Source organism: Fistularia commersonii, chromosome 34 (genome assembly GCF_037954325.1).
Source record: "Fistularia commersonii isolate RoL2024-O1a breed Wild chromosome 34, RoL_Fcom_v1.0, whole genome shotgun sequence".
In the NCBI taxonomy this organism is placed as follows: Eukaryota; Metazoa; Chordata; class Actinopteri; order Syngnathiformes; family Fistulariidae; genus Fistularia; species Fistularia commersonii.
In genome coordinates this window covers 5,054,260-5,079,336 of record NC_141317.1, presented here as the reverse complement: position 1 = coordinate 5,079,336, position 25,077 = coordinate 5,054,260, and the positions used below count along the sequence as shown (strand labels likewise).

General features: G+C 43.0%; 2 protein-coding genes and 1 long non-coding RNA gene across 3 annotated transcripts in view; 2 read left to right on the top strand and 1 right to left on the bottom strand.

Annotated features, from left to right (window-relative positions):
* Positions 1-3,624: 3,624 nt before the first annotated feature.
* Positions 3,625-8,636, top strand: dhh (desert hedgehog signaling molecule). The gene is made up of 3 exons (XM_086141250.1): positions 3,625-4,408; positions 6,475-6,736; positions 6,845-8,636. The coding sequence occupies exons 1-3, from the start codon at positions 4,100-4,102 to the stop codon at positions 7,669-7,671; spliced, it is 1,398 nt and encodes a 465-aa protein (XP_085997376.1). The 5' UTR covers positions 3,625-4,099; the 3' UTR covers positions 7,672-8,636.
* Positions 8,637-10,011: 1,375 nt separating this feature from the next.
* On the bottom strand, positions 10,012-12,768 carry LOC147214333 (uncharacterized). Its single transcript, XR_015104366.1, has 3 exons — positions 12,731-12,768; positions 10,571-10,671; positions 10,012-10,078 (listed from the first exon to the last, which is right to left on the bottom strand). It is a non-coding gene; the product is annotated as an uncharacterized LOC147214333 (long non-coding RNA).
* kmt2d (lysine (K)-specific methyltransferase 2D) overlaps positions 11,678-25,077 on the top strand; it is a 31,246-nt gene continuing 17,846 nt past the window's right edge. The window contains exons 1-31 of the mRNA XM_086141585.1: positions 11,678-11,802; positions 14,173-14,255; positions 14,551-14,662; positions 14,762-14,964; positions 15,117-15,226; positions 15,333-15,495; positions 16,180-16,351; positions 16,468-16,582; positions 16,731-16,909; positions 17,025-17,329; positions 17,491-17,610; positions 17,736-18,514; positions 18,664-18,777; positions 18,908-19,021; positions 19,148-19,252; positions 19,321-19,502; positions 19,777-19,941; positions 20,114-20,223; positions 20,382-20,423; positions 20,521-20,709; positions 20,794-20,982; positions 21,095-21,217; positions 22,276-22,397; positions 22,487-22,622; positions 22,743-22,823; positions 22,904-22,981; positions 23,061-23,219; positions 23,363-23,432; positions 24,230-24,468; positions 24,582-24,655; positions 25,007-25,057. Of these exons, the coding sequence (XP_085997711.1) occupies positions 14,207-14,255; positions 14,551-14,662; positions 14,762-14,964; positions 15,117-15,226; positions 15,333-15,495; positions 16,180-16,351; positions 16,468-16,582; positions 16,731-16,909; positions 17,025-17,329; positions 17,491-17,610; positions 17,736-18,514; positions 18,664-18,777; positions 18,908-19,021; positions 19,148-19,252; positions 19,321-19,502; positions 19,777-19,941; positions 20,114-20,223; positions 20,382-20,423; positions 20,521-20,709; positions 20,794-20,982; positions 21,095-21,217; positions 22,276-22,397; positions 22,487-22,622; positions 22,743-22,823; positions 22,904-22,981; positions 23,061-23,219; positions 23,363-23,432; positions 24,230-24,468; positions 24,582-24,655; positions 25,007-25,057 (4,650 nt within the window). The 5' untranslated portion in view covers positions 11,678-11,802; positions 14,173-14,206. The remainder of the gene's footprint in view (positions 11,803-14,172; positions 14,256-14,550; positions 14,663-14,761; positions 14,965-15,116; positions 15,227-15,332; positions 15,496-16,179; positions 16,352-16,467; positions 16,583-16,730; positions 16,910-17,024; positions 17,330-17,490; positions 17,611-17,735; positions 18,515-18,663; positions 18,778-18,907; positions 19,022-19,147; positions 19,253-19,320; positions 19,503-19,776; positions 19,942-20,113; positions 20,224-20,381; positions 20,424-20,520; positions 20,710-20,793; positions 20,983-21,094; positions 21,218-22,275; positions 22,398-22,486; positions 22,623-22,742; positions 22,824-22,903; positions 22,982-23,060; positions 23,220-23,362; positions 23,433-24,229; positions 24,469-24,581; positions 24,656-25,006; positions 25,058-25,077) is intronic.

Here is a 25,077-nt window from a genome sequence, read left to right as displayed (position 1 = left end):
CACCTCCTTTCTTTCATCTCTTTTCATTGCCTATTGTTCGTGTCCTCATCCCATTTTTCGCAATTCCGTTGAAGAAAACCCCAGCTCTGATTAATTTCTCCCTCTTCATTTTTTTTTTTTTTTTTGTTTCTTGTTTTGCTCCTTTGGATCTTTTAATTAAGCTTATTTGGTTTAGGTTTTGTTTTGCATTGTGTTTCCTCTTGTTTAAACAGAATGATCTCAAATGTTGCCGTAACATTAGTCGTACATCTGGTGACTTGGGGTCTGAGGAAGTGACACACAAACCATAAATAAGTTTTTTCTTCTTTTTTTTTTTTTTTTTTTTTTTAGAGTGGGACTAAAGCCTTATTGTTGAGTTTAATCATTGGTATAAGTTTTTTAACAAACTTGACCAATGCTGTCAGTGGGGTTTCTGTCATTTATGATGTGATGAAATAGTCTGTTTAGACTACAATCTGATTTTCTGGGAAACTATTTGGACGGAGATCAAACTTTATCTGAAATATAACGCAATTCACAAATATAAAAACGCTCATTTGAGAAACCCTTCCAGTCCGACAATCGCTAAGAGGCATCACGCCGCGTCTAATTTCTGTTTTCCAAAGCTTTTCTGCTACGGCCCGCTGGGTTCGACCCTCGTAGGTTCCATATCTCGTCCTACACAATGAAACAATCCTACACATCAATCCGAGCGTTGGATTTGTTGAGGAAACATTAGGACGGTGCCTCTCCCTGCAGCAAAATATTAACTGTTGATAGGCGTGCAATCAAAGTTACCCAGCAGTCCCATTGGGTAACACACTCCATTAGAGCGAAGTGGAGGTTGTCAGGGATATCAGGAAAAGGTTGCAGACGGGCAGCTTGTAATGGGATGAGATACGCTATCTTTATTGTCAAAACATAAGAGTGAAGCAGGGGAAAAGACACAGATTAGCTTTCCTGACAGTCGAACGTTTGAAGTCCGTGCCAGAATGAATTAGGGGTTGTTATAGCTTCGTTTGTGCGTTCGCAAATGCAGAACTACTCACAGGAAAAGGCGAGACTTGCTCGCTAATCAACTGATAATGGGTCGCACTGTCTCCGTGGCGCGGGACAATCTGTGCGCACGCTCACCGCACACTTGCTTCACACTGGCACAGGCCTTTTGTGAAATCCAGCAAGCGTGGAATGCGATGTATGGACCGAAGAGGAAAATCTTCTCAAATGTGTGAGCGATTTGACGGCGGCGCGCTCTCTAAGCGCAAAGTTTGTAATCCATATTATTAAGAAGAGATTTTGTGGGGGGGGGGGCTCACAAAACACAGTATATCTAACCTTTGACCTGCTTGTCTGTGGGCAGGAAGTTCCACCCTTCTCAGTCTATTGTCCACTTCAGTACAATATCTCTCCGACTTAACCTTGTGATTTCTCACTTTCGAAGACAAAGTGGCTCAAATCTTCAACTCGTACGTCTCTCCGCTCACGCTCGGCACCCCGGCGTGCACTAACACCTGTGTGGTGCGGGTGTTTCCCCGGCCGATCCACGGACGACCCGCGGTAATAACATATAAACTAAGAATCATCCAGTGTGTCTGCCTGCACCACCCTGCCTCTTCCTGCACTGATAACATTGAGGGGGTAGAGAGAAAGCACCGGTGTGTGTGTCTGTGTGTGTGTGTGTGTGTGTGTGTGTGTGTGTGCAGGAGAGGGGAGTGAGGTGGTTAGGTGTCAATTCCTTGACTTTCTCTTCCCCTCTAACCTTCCTAACAGCCTCTGGCTGAGGAAGTGAATCCTTCAGTGTCTATTTTGCTGAGTGATGAGGGAAAAACTCGGGAGGGTGATGCCTGCGTGTTTCCCGAAACACCCCTTTTGAGAATATCATAAAAAAATGCAATTTTTTTCTCATCTCTATATCCTTTGAATGTTCTTGTTCCTTTCCACAATTCCAAATGGGAATTGTGGGTATTTGGACCAGCCGCCAAGGTGCAAGCGCAGGGATCCGTTTGTATATATAAGATTATAATTACGCGGGTTACGCTAACCCAGGCAGAAAAAGATGTCATTTTCATTTTTTTTTTGTTTTATTTTCTTTTGTTTTGTTTTAGTCTTTCTGACTTTGCAGGAAACCCCGCCGTTCACCCCACTATGTACTCCCATCCTGAAACGGGGGAGTGAAATGCTAAGGAATCAGAAGGAGGCAGGGGGGAAGGCAAAAAAAAAAAAAAAAATAAGAAAGGATGAGGGTACCAAAATAAAAACTAATAATAATGACTTTATTTCCATCTGTGACCCGCACATGTTTGTTTCCTTCCTTTTCCCTTTCATGTCCCGATGGAAATCTCCTTTTCTCGGGTTTCCTTGAAGAGAAACGTCGGTGCGGGTAAGATACGAAAGTGTTTGTTGCTCTTTTTGATTGAGTCATTCCTCGCATTTGTCATGGAGGCTGATATCTCTCATCTGCGCCGCCCGGGCCGAGCCTGAGCATTCTTCTGTGTTTATCATTAGGACAGGAAGATGCAGCTTCACCCTGCCACCCCTCCCTTCAACATCCTGGGATCTTCTGGAACTTTCCCCAAACCAAGGATGCCTCTGCAGCAGAGCTCAGTGACCTTTGTCTTTTTCGCTTTGTACAAGCAAATTTCCTTTCTTTTCCGCCGTTTGGGAGACGTGAAGGGTTATTTACTTTCATATTAATCTTCAGACGTTATGCAGTTGTGGCGAACCCTACAAATATGCGCCGGCACCCAAATGTAAACACCGTAAAGTGCATTTTGCTTCGCTCGAAGCATTACTCAATACAGAGTCATTTGCCAAATAAATTTGTGATGTGCAGAACCTTCAAGTATTCTGGGAAGCCCGAGTTAGGACGGTGACACACTTTGACCTTTAATCCGGCATTAATTTGAGTTTCCGCGCGTGATCGCAAACGTCAGCCGTCTCAGACAAAATGAGTTCCTTTGCCCGCTCTTCGGGGTGATCCGAACCCGCGCGCCGCTCTCCCCCCTATTGTTCTCGGACAGATGAAAATAGTATGTTGGCATGGCGGTGGTAGGGGTCGCGTTGGGGGTCCGTGCGTGTACCGTGTCCAGGTTGGTCGCCCTAAAACACAGGAAGACAAAAACCGGGGTGAGAGACAGTTTGTCGATGTCAAGGCCGGACTCTTGTTTTCTCTCTCAGACTTTCACCTTCAACTCTGTCTATAAATAGCACACACACACACACATACGCTCTCTCTCACACACACTCAGACACAAAACATTGAAAAAATAAATAAAACGTTTTTGACTCGTCCTCTGCAGTGGGCGGGATGGAAAAAAAAAAGAAAAAAAAAAAGAAAGTTGCACGGGGCTTCTGTGATATTTTCTCTTTGTGTGAGAGACTGTAATTAATCTGTAATAAACGTTTAAAAATATCCCAGCAGCCACCTGAAATATCAGTTTCTTTTGTTAAGACAGGTCACGCTGATCTTTGATCTCTCCACGCACAAAAGAGTTTAATGACGGGATGGAGGGGTGTGGGGAGCGGTGGAGGATGGAGGGGGGGGGTTAACATCAGCAGCCCAGTCTTATGCCCTTTGTAAAGTTGAATTGGAGGCGTGTGCTGCGGCGGCGGGAGCAGAGGAAGGGAGGGCAGTCACGATCGGACGCTAAATAAGACCCGATGGCTGGTGCAAGGTGGCCAGGAGCGTCCGGACGCGACGGGACGTCGGTGGATACGCGAGGAAGAAGAAGAGGTGAAGAAGGAGGAAGAGGAGGAGGAGGAGGAGGAGGGTGATCGTTTTTTTTTGGGGGGGGGGCTCTGCAAAAAGACGCGCCTTTTGGATGGACGCGGAGGATGAGAGCAGGACTTTCAGGTGCGCACAGAACTTTCCCCCCCTTTTTTTTTGTTTTCTTTTCTTTTCTTTTTTTTTTTTTTCAAATCAAACTCCAGCAGAAAGTGCACTTGTTGAGGGGAAATGAGGAATTTGCGTCCTGACAATTTATGTGAATAAGGTCACCGCCTCCAGTTGTGCGTTAATTGGAATGGACCGAGGTTTGGCCCCTCGGTCACATGGTATCGAACCTCGACCGGGGCCCCGTCGCTGCGAGCCGCTGACTCCCGGGAGCCTCGACCCTCCCCAATGAAGCAGTCTCGGTGGGCCCGCCTGGCACAGCTCGGCCTGCTCGCCGTGTGGACCTGCGTGTGGCCGGTCCAGGGATGCGGACCCGGCCCCGGGTACGGCATCCGGCCCCGGCCCAGGAGACTCACCGCCATGCACTACAAGCAGTTTTTCCCCAACTTCTCCGAGAACAACCTCGGGGCCAGCGGCAGAGCCGAGGGCAAGATCGCGCGCAACTCGGAGCGCTTCAACGAGCTGGTGTGCAACTACAACCCGGACATTGTCTTCAAAGATGAGGAGAACACCAACGCGGACCGCTTCATGACCAAGGTGAGACCCAAGGGCAACGGCCGACCGGGTAGATATTAACTTTGCTCGACCGAATAACCCACTGGCTAATTTGTTTCCATTCCCTCCACCGAGAAACACACAGAGGGGGGAGATAACGCCGAAATAATCCCATCAACCTTCTCCGGATCTTTCCGACGTCCCGCCTTTACCCGGCAGCGTGAAACTCCGACCCCTCGCTCGTTCGCGTTCGAGCAAACGTTCGGCAAAACTGTGACGGTTATAATTTCTCTCCTAGCCGAACCCCCTGACAAGAAGAGTGTCATTCATCTCAAGGAGCGTTTCCTTTTAATCTTTAACTAAAGTCAAGTAAAGTAAAACCGAAATGTGTCAGCGCCGCTTCCGGGACAAGTGTTTTGAAGGGCCTTTAAATTCAAATTGCAGATTAACTGGATTTCTGTGTGAAAATCAACCAGGTGGAGGTGAAATCCGCTATCCGGTAGGGTAGTTTTCTCAAAAACGCCTCGGATGGTGATGATGCTCGGCCTCGGATGCTGTGCGGCTCCCCAGTGCTTGTTTTAGGATACGAATGTTTCTTCCTCTCCCCCCCCCAGTGATTGTACGGGATGAAAAATCTGTGGTTCTATTATGCATGCCCTTCTGATGCCCAATTTGAGTGTGAGTATGCGTGCATGTGCCCCTCTTCTGCCCAGATGTAAAAGAAACCCATTGTCCATCACTCGGAGACTCGGAGGGGTCGCCTATACAAAATTCCCGCCCGCTGAAGTAATGGCACCGTTGGAAAAGCCACTATTGTAGTTCTGACAATGAAACGCCTCTCTTCAATGGCATTGCGAGAAAAATGTATCCAGTTTGTTTTCTGTCCCTCTCTTTCTCACTCTCGCTGTCACATTCCAGAGTGTGTGTCCATACATTTTTTCCCATCTGCCCTCCCTCTCCCTCTCTCTCTCTCTCTCTCTCTCTTTCTACCCCCCCCACGCTCACTTTTTCTTCTCATGCTTCACTTTCTCGTCTCCTTTTGTCCCGACTCAGTTCCCTCCAGAACGAGCGTTCGGGGAGCGCGTCTTCCTCGGCACCGGTGTCGTCATTTGTCAGCCTGCTATTTTGTGACAAACGCAGGAACAACATGTAGCGTTCCCGCCTCAGGAGAGACTCTGAACTAAATATCGTAGGGGTGAAACCGAGAATCTCCCGTCTGGCGCGATCTGGAACGGATCCTATCAGAAATGCGAAGGAATTTGCCGAACTGGCTACAGCGGTTTGACAAGAGTGTTTGGTTTTGAGCTTGATCTCGTTTTGCACCCCTTGTGTCACGAAGCGCCAATTTCTGTTAGGCGAGCAACTTTACATGGCCTTTTCTACTGACCAGGTTGTCAGTGTATTCGCTTATACAGTTTTTTGGTCTCTCTTGATGGATGTTTTCAAATTCAATAAATCACAGTATAATGATTAAAAAAAAAAAAAAAACAGCATTTATCAAACATTCCCCATCTCTAACCCAAAATAATGATCCAATGTGTTTGACATGGAAACTGGTAATTCTTTGTATTTGAACGTCTCTTTTTTTGCGAAATGTATATTGTTATATAGTGTTATAAAAAAGTATTTAGTTTAGTCATAGATCCATATCGGTAAGACAAAACTTCTTCCGCCGCATTGATTTTCCATGTAGTACCTGGAAACTCAAACATTTCCAAAGGCACAAACATGCAGCATACATGAAATCATCTATCAATTGAAAATGCTCATATTTAGTCCAAAATATGCTCATGTGTTTTTATCATTGACCAGATCCGAGAAGTTTCCAACCAGGAATTTGGTAATGTTGCTTTAAAACAAAATTTTACGGAAGCCCGCATCCAAAATGCACAGATTATACAAATGTATAAATAATGTAAGCAAATTTACAGATATTATCAAAGATATTATCAAACAAAGGAGGACTCAGACAATATATTTTCAATAAACTTTAGCGCTCCCTGGTGGGAGAACTTTGCAATAAAGAATTTCAATGTTAGCCGACGTCTTCTGTGACAAGCAAAGTCCTCAAACTGAACCTCCTCTCCTATTTAAATTTCTATTTCTAGCGATGTAAAGACTGTTTGAACAGGCTGGCTATAGCAGTGATGAACCAGTGGCCCGGCGTGCACCTGCGTGTGACAGAAGCCTGGGACGAGGACGGTCACCACCCCCCCGGTTCGCTGCACTACGAGGGCCGGGCGGTGGACATCACCACCGACGACAGAGAGACGGAGAAGTACGGTCTCCTCGCCCAGCTGGCGGTGGAGGCCGGCTTCGACTGGGTTCACTACGAGTCCAAATATCATATCCACTGCTCGGTGAAAGCCGGTAAGTGTGAACAGAGAAATGGAGCGATGCCTGATTTCGTTCACTTCGCGGTCGGCCAAAACGTTTCCGGCCGAAAAAAGTTAAAATTAAATTCTTGTCTTTTTCAAGATCACTCTGTTACAGTGGAGAAAGGAGGATGTTTCCCAGGCTGGGCCCGGGTGACTGTTGCTGGAGGCGGGCAAAAGACCCTGTCAACATTGGCTCCGGGGGACAGGGTCATGGCCTTGTCGTCGACGGGCCGGGTCGTTTTTAGCCAGATCCTTTTGTTTCTGCATCGGGATCAAGAAACCTGGTCTACATTTCTTTCTCTGGAGACGGAAGACGGCTTCAGATTGACCCTCACTCCACATCACTTGCTCTTTTTAGATCCTCGCTGCAACTTTGATAGCAGTAAGTACCAGGCCCGGTTTGCCGGCAGAGCCAGAACGGGGGACTGCGTTCTGATCCGTCTCCAGGAGGGTCGAGTCCGTCCATCTCGCATCCGCTCGGTCGTGGTAGAAGAGAGCGTCGGAGCGTACGCGCCGCTAACGGAAGACGGGACGTTGTTTGTCGACGGGGTGCTGGCGTCCAGCTATGCGCTGGTGGAGGATCACGAACTGGCACACTGGGCCTTCGGACCTGTGCGGCTCATGTCCCATTTCAAGAAGCTTCTCTGGAGAGAAGCGTCGGAAAAGGAGGCCGCTGAGGGTGGATCGACTTGCACAAAGACGTTATTGCATCATAGCACTTTGGCTACAATTGAAAAAACACGCGTATGTATGAATAATAGCAATATAACAACTAATATCAGGGGCTATGGCTTTGATGAAGCTCTAAAAATGGGAATTCAAAAAATACTCCCATTAGAAAGGAGCAAATCAAACGTGCATTGGTATGCTAGATTTCTGTTCAGATTGGGATCTATTGTTTTAGACCCCAACTCCTTCCATCCTTAAAAATTAAACTCTGTGGAAATAATGCACTTACATTAGCACGTCCTGCTATTTCCTGCAATTAATTCGATGTGCCAGAATGGCTCTCTCAGTTTTGACCCTGTCATTTGCAAAAGCTTTATGAAATGAAATATGGCCGTAGTCATTGTGCAGGTTCATATATGGTTGTGCCACGAGCGACGTGTGCATCACGTTATTTTTATGAATATTTTAAGATATATAATTCTCAAGAAACAGTCTTAATCATCAGTGGAATCTTTATTTTTGTACATTGTGAAGTGGAAGAAATGTTTCATTTCATTATAATTCTACCTTAAGTATTATGTCCTCACCTGCTGTCATGAAACATTAAAATGCCATTTTTTTTTTGGCAAAACTCTGGTGTTTCTTGAATCGAAGTAAAATTCGCAAGGTTGTACTCAGTCATAATTACTACTTGCTTCTTTCGCATAAAAAAACAGAGGCTTGTGTGGAGAACCTAAACAGGAAAAGATCCTTCCACGGCTTGCAGTTGAATAATGTTACTGTACGAGCCCTCGAAACTGAAAAGAGTTAATGAGAAGCCAAAATGCACTTATTATTTCCTGCCGTGGCAACAACACTGACTTTGGTCACATTCACTGGCACAATTGTATTCGTAAACACTGGTTAGGATGGAAGAAATAGATGTTATGGATCGCAAAATATAGTATATTTGTAACACACATTTGTATCTGGTGGCACAACATTTCATTTTATGTCTATTTTAACTTACCTCTAATGCATTTAATGCGAAATATTTATGTTGTCCATAACTTAATGTCCATTTTAATGAATAATATTGAATCGACACAAGTACTTTAGTCTTATACTGCCCCCTTGTGGAGGAATTGCTACCGCACCTGTGATTTTTATTTTATATCAATTTCCTGATTGTCTTCATAACAACTAAACTCAATAATAAACTCTTGACATACCTGAAACTAAAAGATTGGATGTTTATTGGGAGATACATGTGGCATGTATTAATAACTTGTATGTTACATCACTAATTCACTCCACTCTTATTTTCTCTTAACAGATAGGTGGGGAAAACAAAAGCAAAAACAGGCCAAACGATGGCCTGTAAAAGCTGCCATCGCAGCTTCGAAAGTAGGGGAAACAAAACAAAAAAATGTATCTTTAAACCTGAATTCTCTTCTTCCTGTTTATGTTGGGTTGTAAACATCTGTGGAGGTATTCCAAGGGATTATCCTTGAGATGCAGGAGGCAGATGGGAAAGCTCTCACTGTGCTGACTGGCCAATAGGAGAGATCTGATGGCCATAATACCACCCTCTATTTACATCCATTGGCCAATCAGTCAGGCTTCCAACCAGTCTCAGCCTCCCAAAATCTAATCCAATCTTGCTAAAGCTGAATGGGGAGTTAACTAATCCTGTCTAGGGGACCAGTAATAACCTATTTTCAAAATGAAAACCTGCACACCCTTCATTCACCTACTGACAATCTCACACATTCCAAGTGTACCGAGCAGTTTTATCTGTAAACGGGAGTCCTGTGTTGGTATATATTTTAAAATAATTGTAAAAGAAAAAAAAAATTACTGAATGTGAATATTTGAATCGAGACGCCACTGCAATGATTTCATTTGAAAAAAAAACAAAAAACAAAAAACGCAATTTCTTAACACTTTATTAGTCAAAACATTCACCTTTGAAACAAAAATTCTGTCAGTGCAGGTAAATATCCATCGAGGTTGCTGCTACTTTAAATAGTCATGCTTTAGAAGCAGATGGCTCCCACCTGTCCACCTGGCCTGTTTAATATTACATTGATTCCATGGAATTAAAGTTTTAAGAGCTAGAAGTATGTGATGGAAATTGAGGTGAATGTGCGCATCAGAAAACTCTGATTTGGATCAATCTGAAATAAACTAAAGGAGTTATTCTTTGCCAGATCTCCTCGCTTACAGGGCCAGCAAGGCTACTTGACTTGTTAAAAAATAACCAAAGATCTGTTTAACCACCACCTTCATTTTAGTCGCGAGTAGGAAAATGTGGAGATACTGCACAGAGGCCTCCACACACACACACACACACACACACACACACACACATGCACACACATACACGCACACACACACACATTTACTGTATTCCTGTTACACAGTGAAGATTCAGCTGCAGATGAGCAATTTGGGACCGATCCAACATCCACTGAAGCTCAATTTACCTGTAAAATTAATAGTAAGATGATGAGCTGTTGAGTTATAAAGCAACCCAGATTAAACAGTTTATTGTTTTGCTTCAGGGCTTGGCAAGGAATAAATAGTCAGTGACGTGGATTGGACCTGTATGGTGTCAACTTGCGTGGGATTCCTTCTCATTGTGCCGTGGTAGTTCATTAGATTCGCTTTTTCGAAAATAGCACTGCACACACATATGAGAACATGCAAGGGGGGTGAAAATGGGCTTCAAAACCATGCAGATTAGAGTATTTGTGTTGGTAGAATCCACCATGTAACAAAAATGCTCTGAAAATGTTTTATCAGAAGGCCTTCGGGTCATTTACAGAAGAGAGCATACCGATCACGCCGTACATTGGGATGTGCTTTACCTTTTGTTTGAAAAAGGTAAAGTGAATGAAATAATCAATCAGAGATATGCCAAAAGCTGAGGGCTGATCTCATAGATGTTATGCATTTAAAATAAAATCCATGGGCTTAAAATAAAACCCATGGGTGGATCTGATGAGCGTGCTAACACACACACACACACACACAGACACACACACAAGATGTATTCTGACATTTTGTCGAATATGCAGATTGAAAAAACATACATGTGATTGTGAAAGTTGAAGTGATCAGGCCACCCAGTGCTGGGGTAATAAGCAAAGACTCGACTTTTAAAGTTATTTACCTGCAAAATAACAAAATCGAAGATTGAAATATTGGAATAGACGCGAATTGAAGCCGACGATCGTGCCCTCCTTTACTCCAGCCATTTGCTCACTGCATTCACTGCCGAGAAGGGGAGACGGCGTGTGATTTAACAAAAAAAAAACAGGATTAAACACTTTGCAAAACACGTTATGTCGACTCCAAAGCAACGTGCTGCCCTTAAACATCTTAAACTTCCAAGCAGTCGGATCGCGCCGACGACGACGACGCGCAAATACGGCGATCTCCAGCGACGCGTCAAATTAGCTTCGGTCTTACATTTATAAGCATGTAATGAAAAATGGCTTCCCCGGATCTGAAAATGTAATGACCTAATATCTGCTGCTGATATCCACCATATTTCAGCGCTTCTCCACGTTAGAAAAATCAAGGACTGGAAGCTCGAAAGCACCGGCCATGGTCTCGGCGGCGAGCGATCGCCATGAGATCATTCGCCGACATCGAGTTACACAATATTGGCACTATTTTGGCCCCCCTCTGTTTGCATTAGTCAAGTTTTGACGTAGTTGTTATTAGCTAGCACCGCTTGCTACTTGGCGGAACAACAACCGTGCAGACGCAACGCAGTTAAGTGAGAGATGCTAGTGACCCCCGTAGGGTGTCATTGCAAAGTTGAGTTGCAAGTTTAGATAAATGAACGTGTGCGTCGGAGCGAGACGTGCAGAGGGGTGTGTGTGTGTGAGTGTGTACTTGCGTGAAAAAAAAAAAATCAAACGTGTTATTAGCGGCGACACAATTTTTAGTGCAGTTTTGCAAGAGGTTATTTTTTTTTACGATCTCGCCAGCGAGATTCCTGAACAGGGCAGCAGTTGGCCGGTGTTCGGTCGGCATCGTTCGGAGTAGGAGATAGTAGTTTTGAATGATTTGCACGCAGCGTGGAAAGCTTTTCGGGACCGGTGGGAGACTCGTCCCCGTACTTAGTCGTTAGCGGACCAGCGCATGACAACTCATTGCAAAACTCAAGTACTAGTTAGCTTGCTAAGCATAGCATCATCCATCTGGCTGTAAAGCTAGCTAGCACCAGCACACAGCCTGCCTTCCGCCGACGTGCACTTCCCCCACTCTCCCTCCAGCCGGCTAGCCGCAGCGTTAGTCCGGTAACATAAAATGAAGCGACCGTCAGCATTTTGGGAAGCTGTGTGGCTGTTTGGATTTTGCTGATGTATGAGGAGACTCTATTGTTTTTGTGAGGTGAGCTGATTTGATTATTCCTCATCTGAACTTCTCATAATAAACAGACCAAGAGACACACCAACCCTGACCTTAGACCGGGTAATGTTAGCTCTGCTATCGGTAACATTTAGCAGTTAGCTGGGTTTGGATGTGTCTATTTGTTGGAAAACTAGCCATGTTACCTGGGTGCTAACTTCGGGTTCAGTAATGTTGCACGCTCGCTTTGTCAGCGCTGCTTAACACATTGTTTTCGGTACACACTTCCAAAGTAAAACGTGTTTATGCGTGAGACGGTACACATTTTATCGCAGTTTTGTTTCTTCGGTACACTTTGCTGCTACGTCACTAACGGTAGATGTTAGCTTTTCCGTATCTGCCAGTCTCCAGTGACGTGGGCATGGCTATATTCTGGAATAGTAACGTTACAAGAGCCTTGAAATCGATGTTTACATTAACATATTGTCCATATTAGTCTTAGTAATCTGACGGTAAAGTACACATTCGTTTCATTCCGGTATGACAACAACATTCATAGCATCTTGGCCAAATGACAAAATTAAAAAACAAACGGCCAGCCTCGAAGTAAATTTAACACTTTCAACATTAACGATGCTAGCTGATTATGTTGAACTTAGCCATCATGCCATCACTTTTCCTCCACTGTCAACTTCATATTTGAGACGAACGGTATTTGTATTTCTAATCAAAATTACCCTCCCCCCCAAAAAATAATAATTAATATAGATATGTGTATATAGATATTTATATATAGATATGTATACATGTATGTATGTGCGTGTTGCAGGGATTTTATTTGTGTGCCAGAGAAGAAAATGCATTCTACACTTTCAAAGAATACATCTGTTTGTAAACCTTTCAAGGGAAATTTAATTATGTGCATCGGACACTATTGTGATTGCTGTTTGCGGAGCGGCGTCTTGCTCACCGCTGGATAGTTTGTTAGAGAGGTTGGACTACTCGGGGTCTTCTCAATTTTCTCATGGCAGTTTGCTTGCAATATTGTTGTATCGATGGCTGCTCCCCCTCCCCCCTAATATTCTTGGCTACGACGTCGATAACCCTCGCTGTGTTCAATTTTACTTTATGATCGATTGCACTCCGTGCTCCTGTTGTAGCATCTGACCTGTGCTTAGAGAGTAGAAAAGCGCGCCTTCCTCACACCAGAACCTACTTCCATCTGCAGAAACATGACGAAATCTTTCTGACTACAGTTAACACGATCGTCCGTGTAGCATAAGCCGCGAACAAATAGTTCATCCGAATGACGTCCGGTTCCTTTTAGTGAAGTCACTTGTTTTTTTTTTCAATTTTATTTTAGTGCAACGCGAACGGGTGTTTATTTGGATTGTTCCTTCTGACAGTGGCAGATAAACGACCGTAATTGCGAAGTATAGTTGGGACCGCCACATCTAGAAATACCCTAAATATACCTGTGCGCGACTTCTTTCGGTTTCCATTAAATCACAGTCTCACTGTGGCGTTTGAACTTAAATCGTGTATGATAGCGAGCAAACACGATCCGCCTTCCTGTTTATGAGATGTCCGAAAGAAACAATGGCCTCGCTGTCCCGTCCTGTCCTGCAGTTTGTTTTACAGTATTTTATAAATGGCGTGGAGCTCATAGCGGAACTATAAAGTGTGCGACAAGCGTTCTGCACGAAATGAACACCGCTGCAACAGGAAGTCCCCCATACGGAAGTTGTGTTCTCTTTGTGTATCCCGATTTATGGTTGCTTTATTTAGGAAAACACCCTTTTCAATTCTCTTATTTTGTGCCATCTCACGCAGCCATGTAACCGCGCCGGATTATGCATCTCTGGGTAACGGAGTTCTGGAATTATTTTTCGCCGGATCTTATTCCTGCAATCTCCGCGCAATGTTCACTAGTTTGCATGATAGCTCGATTGCATTAGACTCATGACAACAAGGAAATTGTCCGAAGCTTGCATATCACTCCCTAGATAACTGTTTTGATTTCAGGCTGTGAGTCTTGCTGATATAGATACGTTTAAATCGGTTCAGAGTCGTTGTTGAAAGGAAGACACGTTTCTGAGTATAAATATGTTAATCTGTTAAATAATGTATTAATCGTTTATCACTTCACTTGAATATGACCTGCATAAAGGTTTCACTTTTAGGAGATTCAATAGGTTCAGTTGGATGATTGAGTCACATTTTGTGTTTGGTATTTCTATTCAGAAAAGCACATTTTTCCTGTTTCCCAAATCCTTTGTGTAATTGTCTCATGGTTTGAATCTTAGCCATTGTGATTTATTACAATGTCCACAGATTGCTTGCATGCTTAGGAAAGAATAGGGTTTGGATAAATATGCATTTGTCAATGCTGCTTGGATATTTGAATTGCAGATCTCTATTAAGGAGGTCAAAATCAGCTTGGGGGATGGACGAGCAGAAATCAAACTGCGAAGAGAGTGACTCTGAGCCAACAGGTAATGAGTGAATGAATTAATTAACAAGTTGGTGAAAAATGTATAATAGCCCAACGTTCTTGTGCTTTGTAAAGACAGAGTTTTTTAATGTGGAATAGAATTTGTTGCTATTTATGAGAACGTACTGTGTACTTATTACATTTTTTTCAGTCTTATAAATCTTAATCATCAGCGATTTCAGATAAGGCATGTGTTTAAAAAAATTCCTTGCTGTTCTTTCTTGCATTTTAATATGACTTAATTAGTACTCCTTTCCAAGTGTTTTAATTTCTTTCTTTGGTTCTTGTTTGTGAAGCTGATGACAATGCCCCCGCCAGGCAGCTTGTGTCCTCTGATGGACAGTCTGAAGCCCTTCCTGCTGCTGAGGAGGTGGATGGTGCTACTGCAGCCTCCTCCAGCACATCTGTGTAAGTACTTCATCGACACACTGCTGATATGTTTCTGACAAGATGCTTGTCATTGCTGGCAATACTGAATTTTTGCTTGTTTGGAACACGCTTATCTAGAGAGAGTGTTAGAGCCTGTGCACTTTGCAACTGTGTGGAGCGCAGCCTACATGGACAGCGGGAGCTGAGACACTTCGGCCCACATTCTGAACGGCTGAGCTTCCAGCCGCCAACTACCCCACTGCCACAGCCTGGGAATGATGACCTGTCTTCCATTGGATTTTCTGACACTCCCTGTCTGGGGACACTCTTTGATGATTCAGGTTGGAATCAGTCATTTATATCATTCTGCTATTCAAAGTAAATAGCTACTACACCAAATGACTTTTTTTCGTCCTCTTAGACCGAAGTGTGCGTCTATAGAGTTGACCCTTTAGTTTGAGATTGTGCTGACCTGTAGCTTGGTAATCAACAGGGGGTTGTTGGGTTCATCATTGGTGTGCGATGTGGTCAGAGGGAGTGAAGCGAAAGGAGAATGAGGAGCTGGAGAATGTGGATAAAGCTGTTATCTCAGGGACACAGCGGGTAAGTCCCCTCTATATATTCTGGATTTGATGATACCAGATAAGAATACAGGGATTTCGCAGGTCTCCTTCACACAGTCCACCTCATTATTGATGGTGTGTTTCAGCTTTGCGAATACTGCAAAAGGCTGGGTGCAACCATTCGATGCCATGCTGAAGGCTGCTCAAGGTTCTACCACTTCCCCTGTGCAGCAGCAAGTGGATCCTTCCTGTCCATTAAGCAGTTGGTCCTTCTCTGTCCTGAGCACATACACAAGGCAGAGGAATTGGGTAAGAAAACAGACATTTGTAAAAACGCTTCAAAAATTACTTCTGGTTACATTCAGTAGAATTCTTATTTTCAATTTTTTATTCTCAGTTCTATTCCATAATAATCCAACACTCAATCAATTTGTGCAAAAATCCATTGACTGCAGTAATTACCTATGTTAGCCCATTCTGGGCTCAGAAGCATCAACAAACAAACTGTTTTATGATCTTTATTGTTATAACTTATGCACATAATAAATTAATAAAAAATGCAATCAAAGTCCAGTTGTGTTATTGTAAAAGCTCTTTCTGTTCCCTCAAGTGTCTCACTTACGGTTCTTGATGGACAGCACCATGTATTTCCTTACCAATACAGAGAAAAAACCTGGATTGTAAATGTACATCAATACATTTGTGCAAAGGTGTATTGTTCCATGTAACACTGCAGCTATCCGAAACAATCCCCATGCATCTGAATGAATGTATCAAAAAAAAAAATTATACCTTTCAGTAAACTCAACTAGTGTACCACCCAGCACTAAATCTGGGTTTTGAAAAATCAATGTAAATAAGAACTGTACATTACATAAGAATGTAATGTAATGTAAGAACTACAACATCTTTACCACTTGATAGCTATGACTTATTGAAATGAAAATAAACTCCCTAATGCCTGTTAACTCCTTGTATTTCCCTTTTTCCCAGCAGGTGAAGAGTCTTCGTGTGCAGTGTGCGACTCGGCAGGGGAGCTCACAGACTTGCTGTTCTGCACAGGCTGTGGCCAACATTATCATGCTGCCTGTCTCGAGATCGGCGCCACACCCATCCAGCGGGCCGGATGGCAGTGCCCGGAGTGTAAAGTATGCCAGACTTGCAGGTGGGTTTGCCCCTGTGTGCCGAGCAGCACGCTATTCCTGGCATGAAAATGCAGCTCGAAATACTTTGTATGATATCTGTTGAATTTTTTTTAAAAAGACGTTCTCCATTTCTTAGACAACCAGGTGAAGACTCCAAAATGTTGGTTTGTGATGCCTGTGATAAGGGCTACCACACCTTCTGTCTCCAGCCTGCCATGGAATCTCTTCCTACAGACCCATGGAAATGTAGAGTAAGTGCCATTTGTCATTTACAACTCTGCAAATAGTAGCCTTTACCATGAGAAAACAAGAGTAAGAATTTGTGATTTAAGAGAATGGTTTCTGTGCCTCTATGATCATGTGATTTACAATTTATCCCTATGGTGTGTATCATGTCAGAGGTGTCGAGTATGTATGGAGTGTGGTGTCCGTGGGCTGGTCTTGCCAGGTTTCGCCCAATGGTATGACAACTACGCCGTGTGTGAAGACTGCCAGCGTCACCGCAGATCTATGTGTGCTGTGTGCAGCAAAAGTGGAAACCCATCTGTTGCTCTGCAGTGCTGTAGTATTTGCCATAGGTTTGTTTATTATCAAGACATAAAGATTAAATAGGATTTCTTTGGGTTTTAGGCATACCGCTTAAAAAAAAAGTATTCAATATTATTGATTTCATTTTTTTTTTTTTTTTTCTAGATGGGTACACAGTGAGTGTGCTCTAGTAGGGGAGCTTCCAGAAGCCAAGTGCATTTGCCTACTTTGCAAGGAAGATCATCAACAGCAACAGCCTGTCACTCAAACGTACACAGTCGAAATACAAACAAGAGAGACTTCGGAGGAGACTGAAGGACAGATTCACTTGGTGGAAATGACAATCCAAACGGATGTAGACATGACAACAGAAGAGCAGACAGACTTGTCTCAGTTGATAGGACAGAGAGGTACATCAGAGATGGAGGAGGCTGAAGCTGCTGTTGACAGAGCGTCACCTATGGAGTTGGGTAAGTCTGAGTCACATATACATCACAAGGGAGTATTTGAAATAATGGTCACATTTTTAAAATTTTGCCTTTTTTTTTAAATTTTGATTATTTAATGGTTGGATTTGTTCATTTTTTTATGTTGAGGCTGTGAATGTAAGTTTGCTAATTTTTGTTTTCAGGGGGTGAAGTTTCAGTTTTTGAGACAACAGTTAGTGAAACCATTGAGGAGGAAGAGGAGCAGCGGGTAACAAAAGAAAAAGCCACTTCTGAGGTGACTGCAGCTTCGCTGGAATCTTCAGGTAAACTCAGAGGCCACGTTATGTAACATTAGTGCACACAGGTACTTATTTTTATGAGTGAAGGTTGTGAGTAATGACAAATTTGTAAATGATGGCACAAAAAATGATGCATTCATGAATTTTAGATTTAGAATGCACCGCAACAGAAGAGGAGGCAAAAGAGGGAGACACCGAGACGACCGAAGCCGCTGCCACCCAGGACTCCATAGTAGAGGCACAGTTTAACAATCCGAAATTGAAAGGAACACCAGCATCGCAGCAGAGCCCTGAACATATGGAGTTGGAGAAGCAGTTGGCCACCCCCTCAGTGAAACAAGAAGTAACAACCGATATATTGAACAGTGGTTGTGATGCTGTGTCAGCTACAGAATCACTGAATGAGGCTTTACCAAAGTTACAAGCTTCTTCTGCCTCTCAGGACAAAACAGAGGTTTTGCCCAGGTCCGATCACCGGGCGATAAGCCCCTGCCAGGATCCCCGGTCATCTTCTCCTCTTTCTTTATCAGTTGACACACAAGAGACGCCCTCTGCTTTGGATATGGAGGGGAGGCTACTACCTCACTCTGAAGAGGAGGAGGAAGAAGAGGATGATGAGCAAATTAAAGGGGAAGGACATAATATTGACCTAAAGCAGGAGCTGCAGGAGCACGAGATTAAGTCAGAATTGCTGCTGGATGAGACGTCCAATATGAGCCACGGAGACGAAAGTAGTAGTGGCTTTTTGGGCTCTCCAGGAGAACCGGACCCTCAGCTTTCCATGGAGCTGGGCCTGGTACCTACAGGCCGCACGCTTCCAGATAACCTACTCACTGAGACTGATGACTCGCTTCCCTTTGAACCACTCAGAAGTGACAGAGAGAAGGCAAAACGCAGAGGGTCCCCAGGCCGCTCCCGAGTCAAACAGGTCAGCTTGCAATGCACAGTGTGTATTGAGCTGTATAAAGGAACATGCCATAACATCTAAAATTGTAGCTAACACCATGTTTTTGGATGTGGGAGTTAAATAACCACAACATAACTTTAGAATGATTTTTTTTTTTTCCTGGCTTGCAGGGGCGAAGCAATAGTTTCCCTGGGAAACGTAGACCTCGAGGAGGCGGTGGGGGGAGAGGACGTGGTGGGAGGTCTCGTCTCAAAGCCATGGCCTCTTGCATCGATGCCTTCTTGGTAAGCTGTACTCCACATGCTATTCATATTTTTGTACTGACTCAGTACGTTGTTTTTTTTCTTTTTTTTTCAGCAACGATGTTTAGTTTTTTTTTGTTGTGTGTCTGACTGTTGTTCTGTTGCTTCACAGCTAAGTATGACTACGGACTCCGGACTAAGTAAGGAGGAGGAGGATGAGGAAGATGACACCATGCAAAACACAGTGGTCCTTTTCTCAAACACTGATAAATTTGTCCTGCTCCAGGTAGACCTGTTGTTGTACTTTGACATGTTAATTTGTCTTCTGGCTTATGCCGGCGTAAGAGCCGCCGATGTGATGTGTTTAAAGGCAGCAACCCATTTTTTTTTTCTTGTTCTTTCTCACTTTCAGGATATGTGTGTTGTGTGTGGCAGTTTTGGAAAGGGTTCAGAGGGACAGTTATTGGCTTGTGCTCAGTGTGCCCAGTGTTACCATCCTTACTGTGTGAACAGCAAAGTAAGTTCCTTTTTTGCCTTTATAATCGTCGAAAATCTCAGATCTATTAAATCTGGTATTTTCTGTAGATCACCAAGACGATGCTCCGTAAAGGCTGGCGCTGTTTGGAATGTATTGTGTGTGAAGTGTGCGGAAAGGCTTCAGACCCTTCCCGCCTGCTGCTATGTGATGACTGTGATGTTAGCTATCACACCTACTGCTTGGACCCACCACTGCACACTGTACCCAAGGGTGGATGGAAATGCAAATGGTAAAATAAAATGCTAATAGATAAATAAACATTGTATAGAAGTATGCTTTGTTCTACCGTGTAGCCGCGAATAGGAGCAAATGGAAATAAGACACGTACATTTGCATATTATGTAAAACACTCATGCCTCAGCTCCGCATTAGCAATTCAATGGACTTCTCTTTATCTTGCAGAGTACCAGACTTCATACACTGTTTGGTGTCATTTTAAAAAATCTTCCACATTAGGAGCTGAACTGTTATCATTCTTAATTCTTCTTTATCTTTTCTCGCAGGTGTGTATGCTGTGTACAGTGTGGTTCCAACTCACCAGGTTTCCACTGTGAGTGGCAGAATAATTACACCCACTGTGGCCCCTGTGCCAGCCTCGTCACCTGTCCAGTATGCAGAGAGAACTTCATGGAGGAGGAGCTGCTGCTTCAGTGTCAGCACTGTGATAGGTGAGTGCTTCCCTGAGAACTAAATGTGCCAAGACTAAAAAAAAACAGAACCTCAAATCATATCTGATCTGGGAAAGAAGTCATTTTCAACTGGAGTTTTTTTTTTCCACAGCAACCTTTTTAATGTGTGTAATGGAAACTATATGTATCAATGTATTTTGTGTGTCTTCAGGTGGGTGCATGCTGTTTGCGAGAGTTTGTACACAGAGGACGAGGTGGAACAAGCCTCTGATGAGGGCTTTGCTTGCACATCCTGCAGTCCATATGTTCCAAAACCTGTGGGTAAGTCAGCATTACAGGTTAGAGGAGGAAAAGAAAATGTCTGCGTGACAACTGTGTTCTTCTGAATCTAATTGAGATATTCTCTTATGTATTAAGCAAATTACTCTGTTTTGCATTTACAATCTGAGTTATTCAATCTCTTACCATTTTTATTATAGTAGAGTCAGCCATAATGGCTTCAATAAAGATAAAGGAACCAGGTTAGTGGACTTTATATTTATTTGGTATTTACAAGCATGCAATGCCTTGCCAGTTGTGTTTTCACATGATTAAAAAAATTCAAATGTCACCTCACAGAGCCCCAGTTCTACCGTTTGGAAGGTGTATGGCTCACCGAATCGGGGATGTCCCTGCTACGCAGTATCTCCATGTCTCCCCTGCACAAGAGGCGGCAACGTCGATCCCGTCTTGGCACCTTATGTTGTGAAGGAGGCCCAGATGGAATTGATCTGCGGGAGGCTGAAGGAGAAGGGGATGAGGGAAAAGGTTAGCAACCTGTCAGAGCAATTGCTAGTTAGTTCAAGAAAATGCAAAACATTTTAAAAACTCAGTACATTCGTCTTTATCTAGTGTGTGGGGAATCCATGGAATGTGACTCTAAAATGGAGAATCCTGGAAGCCCCGACAGAGAGGGTGGTGTTGAGAGGGATATGGGCGGCGAGGGAGGCATTGAAGGCATGGCTGACTGTGAGGGTCTCAAAGGGGGTGTGGAGGAGATGGAGGATAGCAAAAAAAGAAAGCGGAAACCTTACAGGCCCGGTAAGATTCTTCCATTTCACTTACACGCTTATGACCACACTGATTTCTTTGTATCCAAGTAGTATTTCTTTGTCTAATATGTTAGTGGTTAACTATCAAAAAAATGCCCTAGGAATTGGAGGCTTCATGGTCCGTCAAAGGAAGTGTCATACACGGATGAAGAAAGAATTTTTTGCTCAGCTGGCTGGAGAGACCACTTTAGACGGTCAACCAATAGAACGAACTATCGAAGAAGGTAATAGGAATTATTCTGTATCAGAGTATGTGCTGCAATTCTAACTTTTTTAATCACAAAAATGGGTAATCTCTAAGCAGGATGTGGGTTGGGTACATCTGTACATCTGTACGTGATCATCACATCCTCAATACAGATTATATCTCCACAAAAACGCACACTTTGTCATTTCATATCACCACACAGTTACTATATGTTGCCCATTGAACATACTGTGAGAAACATCCTTTTGTAAATAATATACATTCTGTATATATACAGACATGTTTATCCATATCTTATTTATCTCATTGACCACTTTGTTCATTGCTTAACTACATGCATACATATCAGTGCAAGGTGTTAACCGTAAACCGGAGCCAAATTCCTTGTATTACTAACATACAGGAAGTCCTCAGTTTATGACGTCCTTGACCTACGGCATTGATTACGTTTCCACGCCCATAAATTTATTAAGACAGGAACTAGTTGGTGAGCGTAGCGGACAAATACACTATGTCGTCATGTGGCGCTATATAACGAATACTGCCTTGTTTACATTTGGAGTTGTACTTTTGTTTTGTTTTTTTTGGTTTTTTTTTAAGATTGTTTTTGCTGCTCATTAGGGCACCTAAGTCAGACTCTTCTGATGGCACTTGTGACTTAGAGCAAAAATGGCGATACGTTGCGGCGTAGGTGTTGGACTCCTACGTTAGTCATGGGCCCCCTGTAACATGGCAAAAAAGCTGTGGATAATGAACATAGAAGACTTATCCCAAGCGCTGTGTTGAGACAGAAATTGGAAAAAGAAAATACCTCCTTCAGTTGATCAATGGAGGCTACTGTGTTGACCCAGATTGGTGCCAAAGTAACGGGACGAGGCAGAAGCATGCATGTTGAACCTGAACTATAGAAGTTGACTCCATTTGACCCCTGATGTGAAATACTCGCACCAAATCAACACCTTGCATTTTGTTGTATAATAGTTCTTTCTTTGAATGCTCACTTGTTACGCTTCCATCAAAACTGGCAAGGCGACTGAAATTCAGCAACAGAATCTCATGGTTTTATATGCATAGGCCCCCATCCTGACACGGATAACATAATGGATCCAAAACCAGTAGAGGGCGAGGAACAGGCCAAGAAACGCAGAGGCCGGAAGAAGAGTAAACTTGAGGACATGTTTCCAGCCTATCTCCAGGTTTGTTTTTCTCAGTCTAAAATACCCTCTAAGATTCATGAAATGAAAATATGTAATATTATGTGGCAAACTGTTTGAATTCCAAACAGGAGGCATTTTTTGGGAAGACACTCATAGACTTGAGTAAGAGAGCATTGATGATACCCCAGGGGCAAAGATCTGGTGCATGCCCTGTCCGGCCTTTGGTTTCAGCACCGTCAGGGGGCAAAACACCTTCATCAGAGAGTAAGGAAGCTAGCTTGACCTGTGACCTATGAAAACTGTGCAAATGAGTTATAGTTCTTTGTTTTTCCGGGAGCAAAAAGTTATTGCAGTGCATACCACTTTTTCTGTGCTTCTCTCTAGCTGAGGCCAGTGATCGTGTGGTAGAGGAGCATGTCAAGCAAGAGGCGGGTGAGACGCCTCAGGCTCAGGGAGAAGGTGTAGGTAAGTTTCTTCTCATTGTCAAGATTAAGTTGTTTTGGTCTTGAATCAGTTGCAATTTTATTCAAACGTACCTGTTTTAGGAGTTGCGATATCATCCTCATCACTGAAAGACCAGGCATCAGTTGAACCTCAAGACTCTGATGCGGAAAAAAGTGAAGGTGAGGATAGGCTACAACACAATGGAGTATGTAATATTGACTCGGACATCAGAGTTTAACATCATTGATTAAATGGCAGGTCTTCCACAAGGGTTGGAGAGTCAGGATTCTGAGCAGTTCTTCAGGAAGGTCCTGGGAGTGTCAGAAGGCTCCAATTTGGGGGGCATGAAGCCCATCTTGGAGGGCAATAAGGGAGAACTCAATCGTAGCACTCTACCACAGAGAGCTCTCCTCTCAGGTGTGTAAGAAAGGATCTCTTCAGATTTTTTTTTTTTAATCAGGAAATCTATATTCATGAAACTGAATAATTGTGTATGTAAGAATACCAATTACTCAATGTTTCTATATTCACCTTGGGACTCATGCAAGGATTTTTTTCAGGGTCTTTGCCCTCAGCTGGAATGATGGATTCTTTCCCTGGCCTCTCTCAGTCACCATTCTTTGACATGCGGTGAGACTAATTGATTTATTTTATTTCTTTGAAATTTGTAAAATAGATCTTTTTTTTTAGAAAAATAGGTGTTTTAAGTTTCTGTTTTTTTTTCTAGTTTAATTAGCATTCACCATTTGATTAGCTCTGCACTGGAGCCATACTATTTCAATGTCTCTTTAACGAAGACAGCCTCCATGGCCAATTACATTATTTTCACAATGATACAGATGTTGATGGTTGCATAACATTAGCTTGCATGACTACACAGTGAGCAAAAACGTGTTTTACAAGACAAAGTATTGTAGCAACACATCAGTAGCAGACAATATACTCATTCAGACACTGCGTCTCCAGAGACCACAGCAGTGGCAGTTCTTCTGCATTCACTATCAACTTAATATGCACAGCTCAATTATTCATCAGTTGAAGATTTGTAAACCATCGGTTCATTATTATTGTACAAGATCATATTCAAACAAAATAATTTCATCAGGGCTACATTTGAATATTTATCTTTGCAGATAAAGACAAGTGTATTGTATCAAATAAACTGTAGTTCATCCCTTCATTAAATCCACTGGATCATTTTGTTAAGCATTTGTTTTCCAAGAGTTCAAGGACAAAAGTGTTTTCATGATGTTAAATTAGCAAATTTATTGGAAAAAGAAATGGAGCCTGCATATCAGGATATAAAAAAAAAAATAATTCAATTGCAGAAGTATGAATATTATATCGCTTATCTCTACACTTTGACTTGTTTATGATGTTAAGAAACACAAGCCATCATTAACACCATATGTCCCTATTTTCTGAAGGGACCGAGGAGGACTTTTCAGTCCTGATGGTGGTGACGAAAGCCCCTGGGCTACTCCCTCTACCCCAGCTACCCCTTCCTCTCCACCCACTCCCACTGAGGCAGAGGGCGATGGACTGTCCTATAACCAGCGCAGTCTCCAGAGATGGGAGAAAGATGAAGAGCTTGGGGAACTATCAACCATTTCCCCTGTGCTTTATGCCAATACCAACTTTCCTACTCTGAAGCAGGACTATCCAGGCGAGTGTGGGAACATTACCGTGCCAAAAATGTGCAATAGTCATTAGAATAATTGCATTTTGAAACAAGTTGGTACTACAGTCAACGTGTAACAATTGCTGAATGTGTCACAGATTGGGCCAGTCGCTGTAAACAAATCATGAAGATCTGGAGGAAAGTGTCAGCTGCTGACAAGGTTCCATATCTGGTAAGTTCTGTGGCTTTACTTACAAAATGTTTTATTCATATTAACATCATATATTCCCTCATAAGTTTTTTTTTTTTTTTTTTTTGTGTTTAAAATATGATTCAGTATATTCTCTCAGGTGATCTATGGTACACTTTGTACTTAAAGTTTCAAGAAATAAACTAAATAGGACACCACAAACTAAACGTCTACATGTTTGTACCACTTGTTACAAACCCAGTGTGGAATTTGACATTATGATAATCCAAGTTTTCTGCAACGAGGCAACACGTTCAATATTTTATTAGGAGTATCCATGACAATTCTTTTCAAATTAAATATTGAAATTTGTTTGAATTTATTTATCTTTAGCAAAAGGCCAAAGATAACAGAGCAGCTCAGAGGATCAACAAGGCACAGAAAGTGAGTAACAAACTTTTTAC

What these genes read in the sequence shown, in the direction of transcription:
- dhh (XM_086141250.1), top strand. Translation starts at nt 4,100, where the DNA reads ATGAAGCAGTCTCGGTGGGCCCGCCTGGCACAGCTCGGCCTGCTCGCC. An exon ending in CGGACCGCTTCATGACCAAG is followed by an intron (nt 4,409 to 6,474) that starts GTGAGACCCAAG and finishes TTCTATTTCTAG; the next exon opens with CGATGTAAAGACTGTTTGAA. An exon ending in CCACTGCTCGGTGAAAGCCG is followed by an intron (nt 6,737 to 6,844) that starts GTAAGTGTGAAC and finishes GTCTTTTTCAAG; the next exon opens with ATCACTCTGTTACAGTGGAG.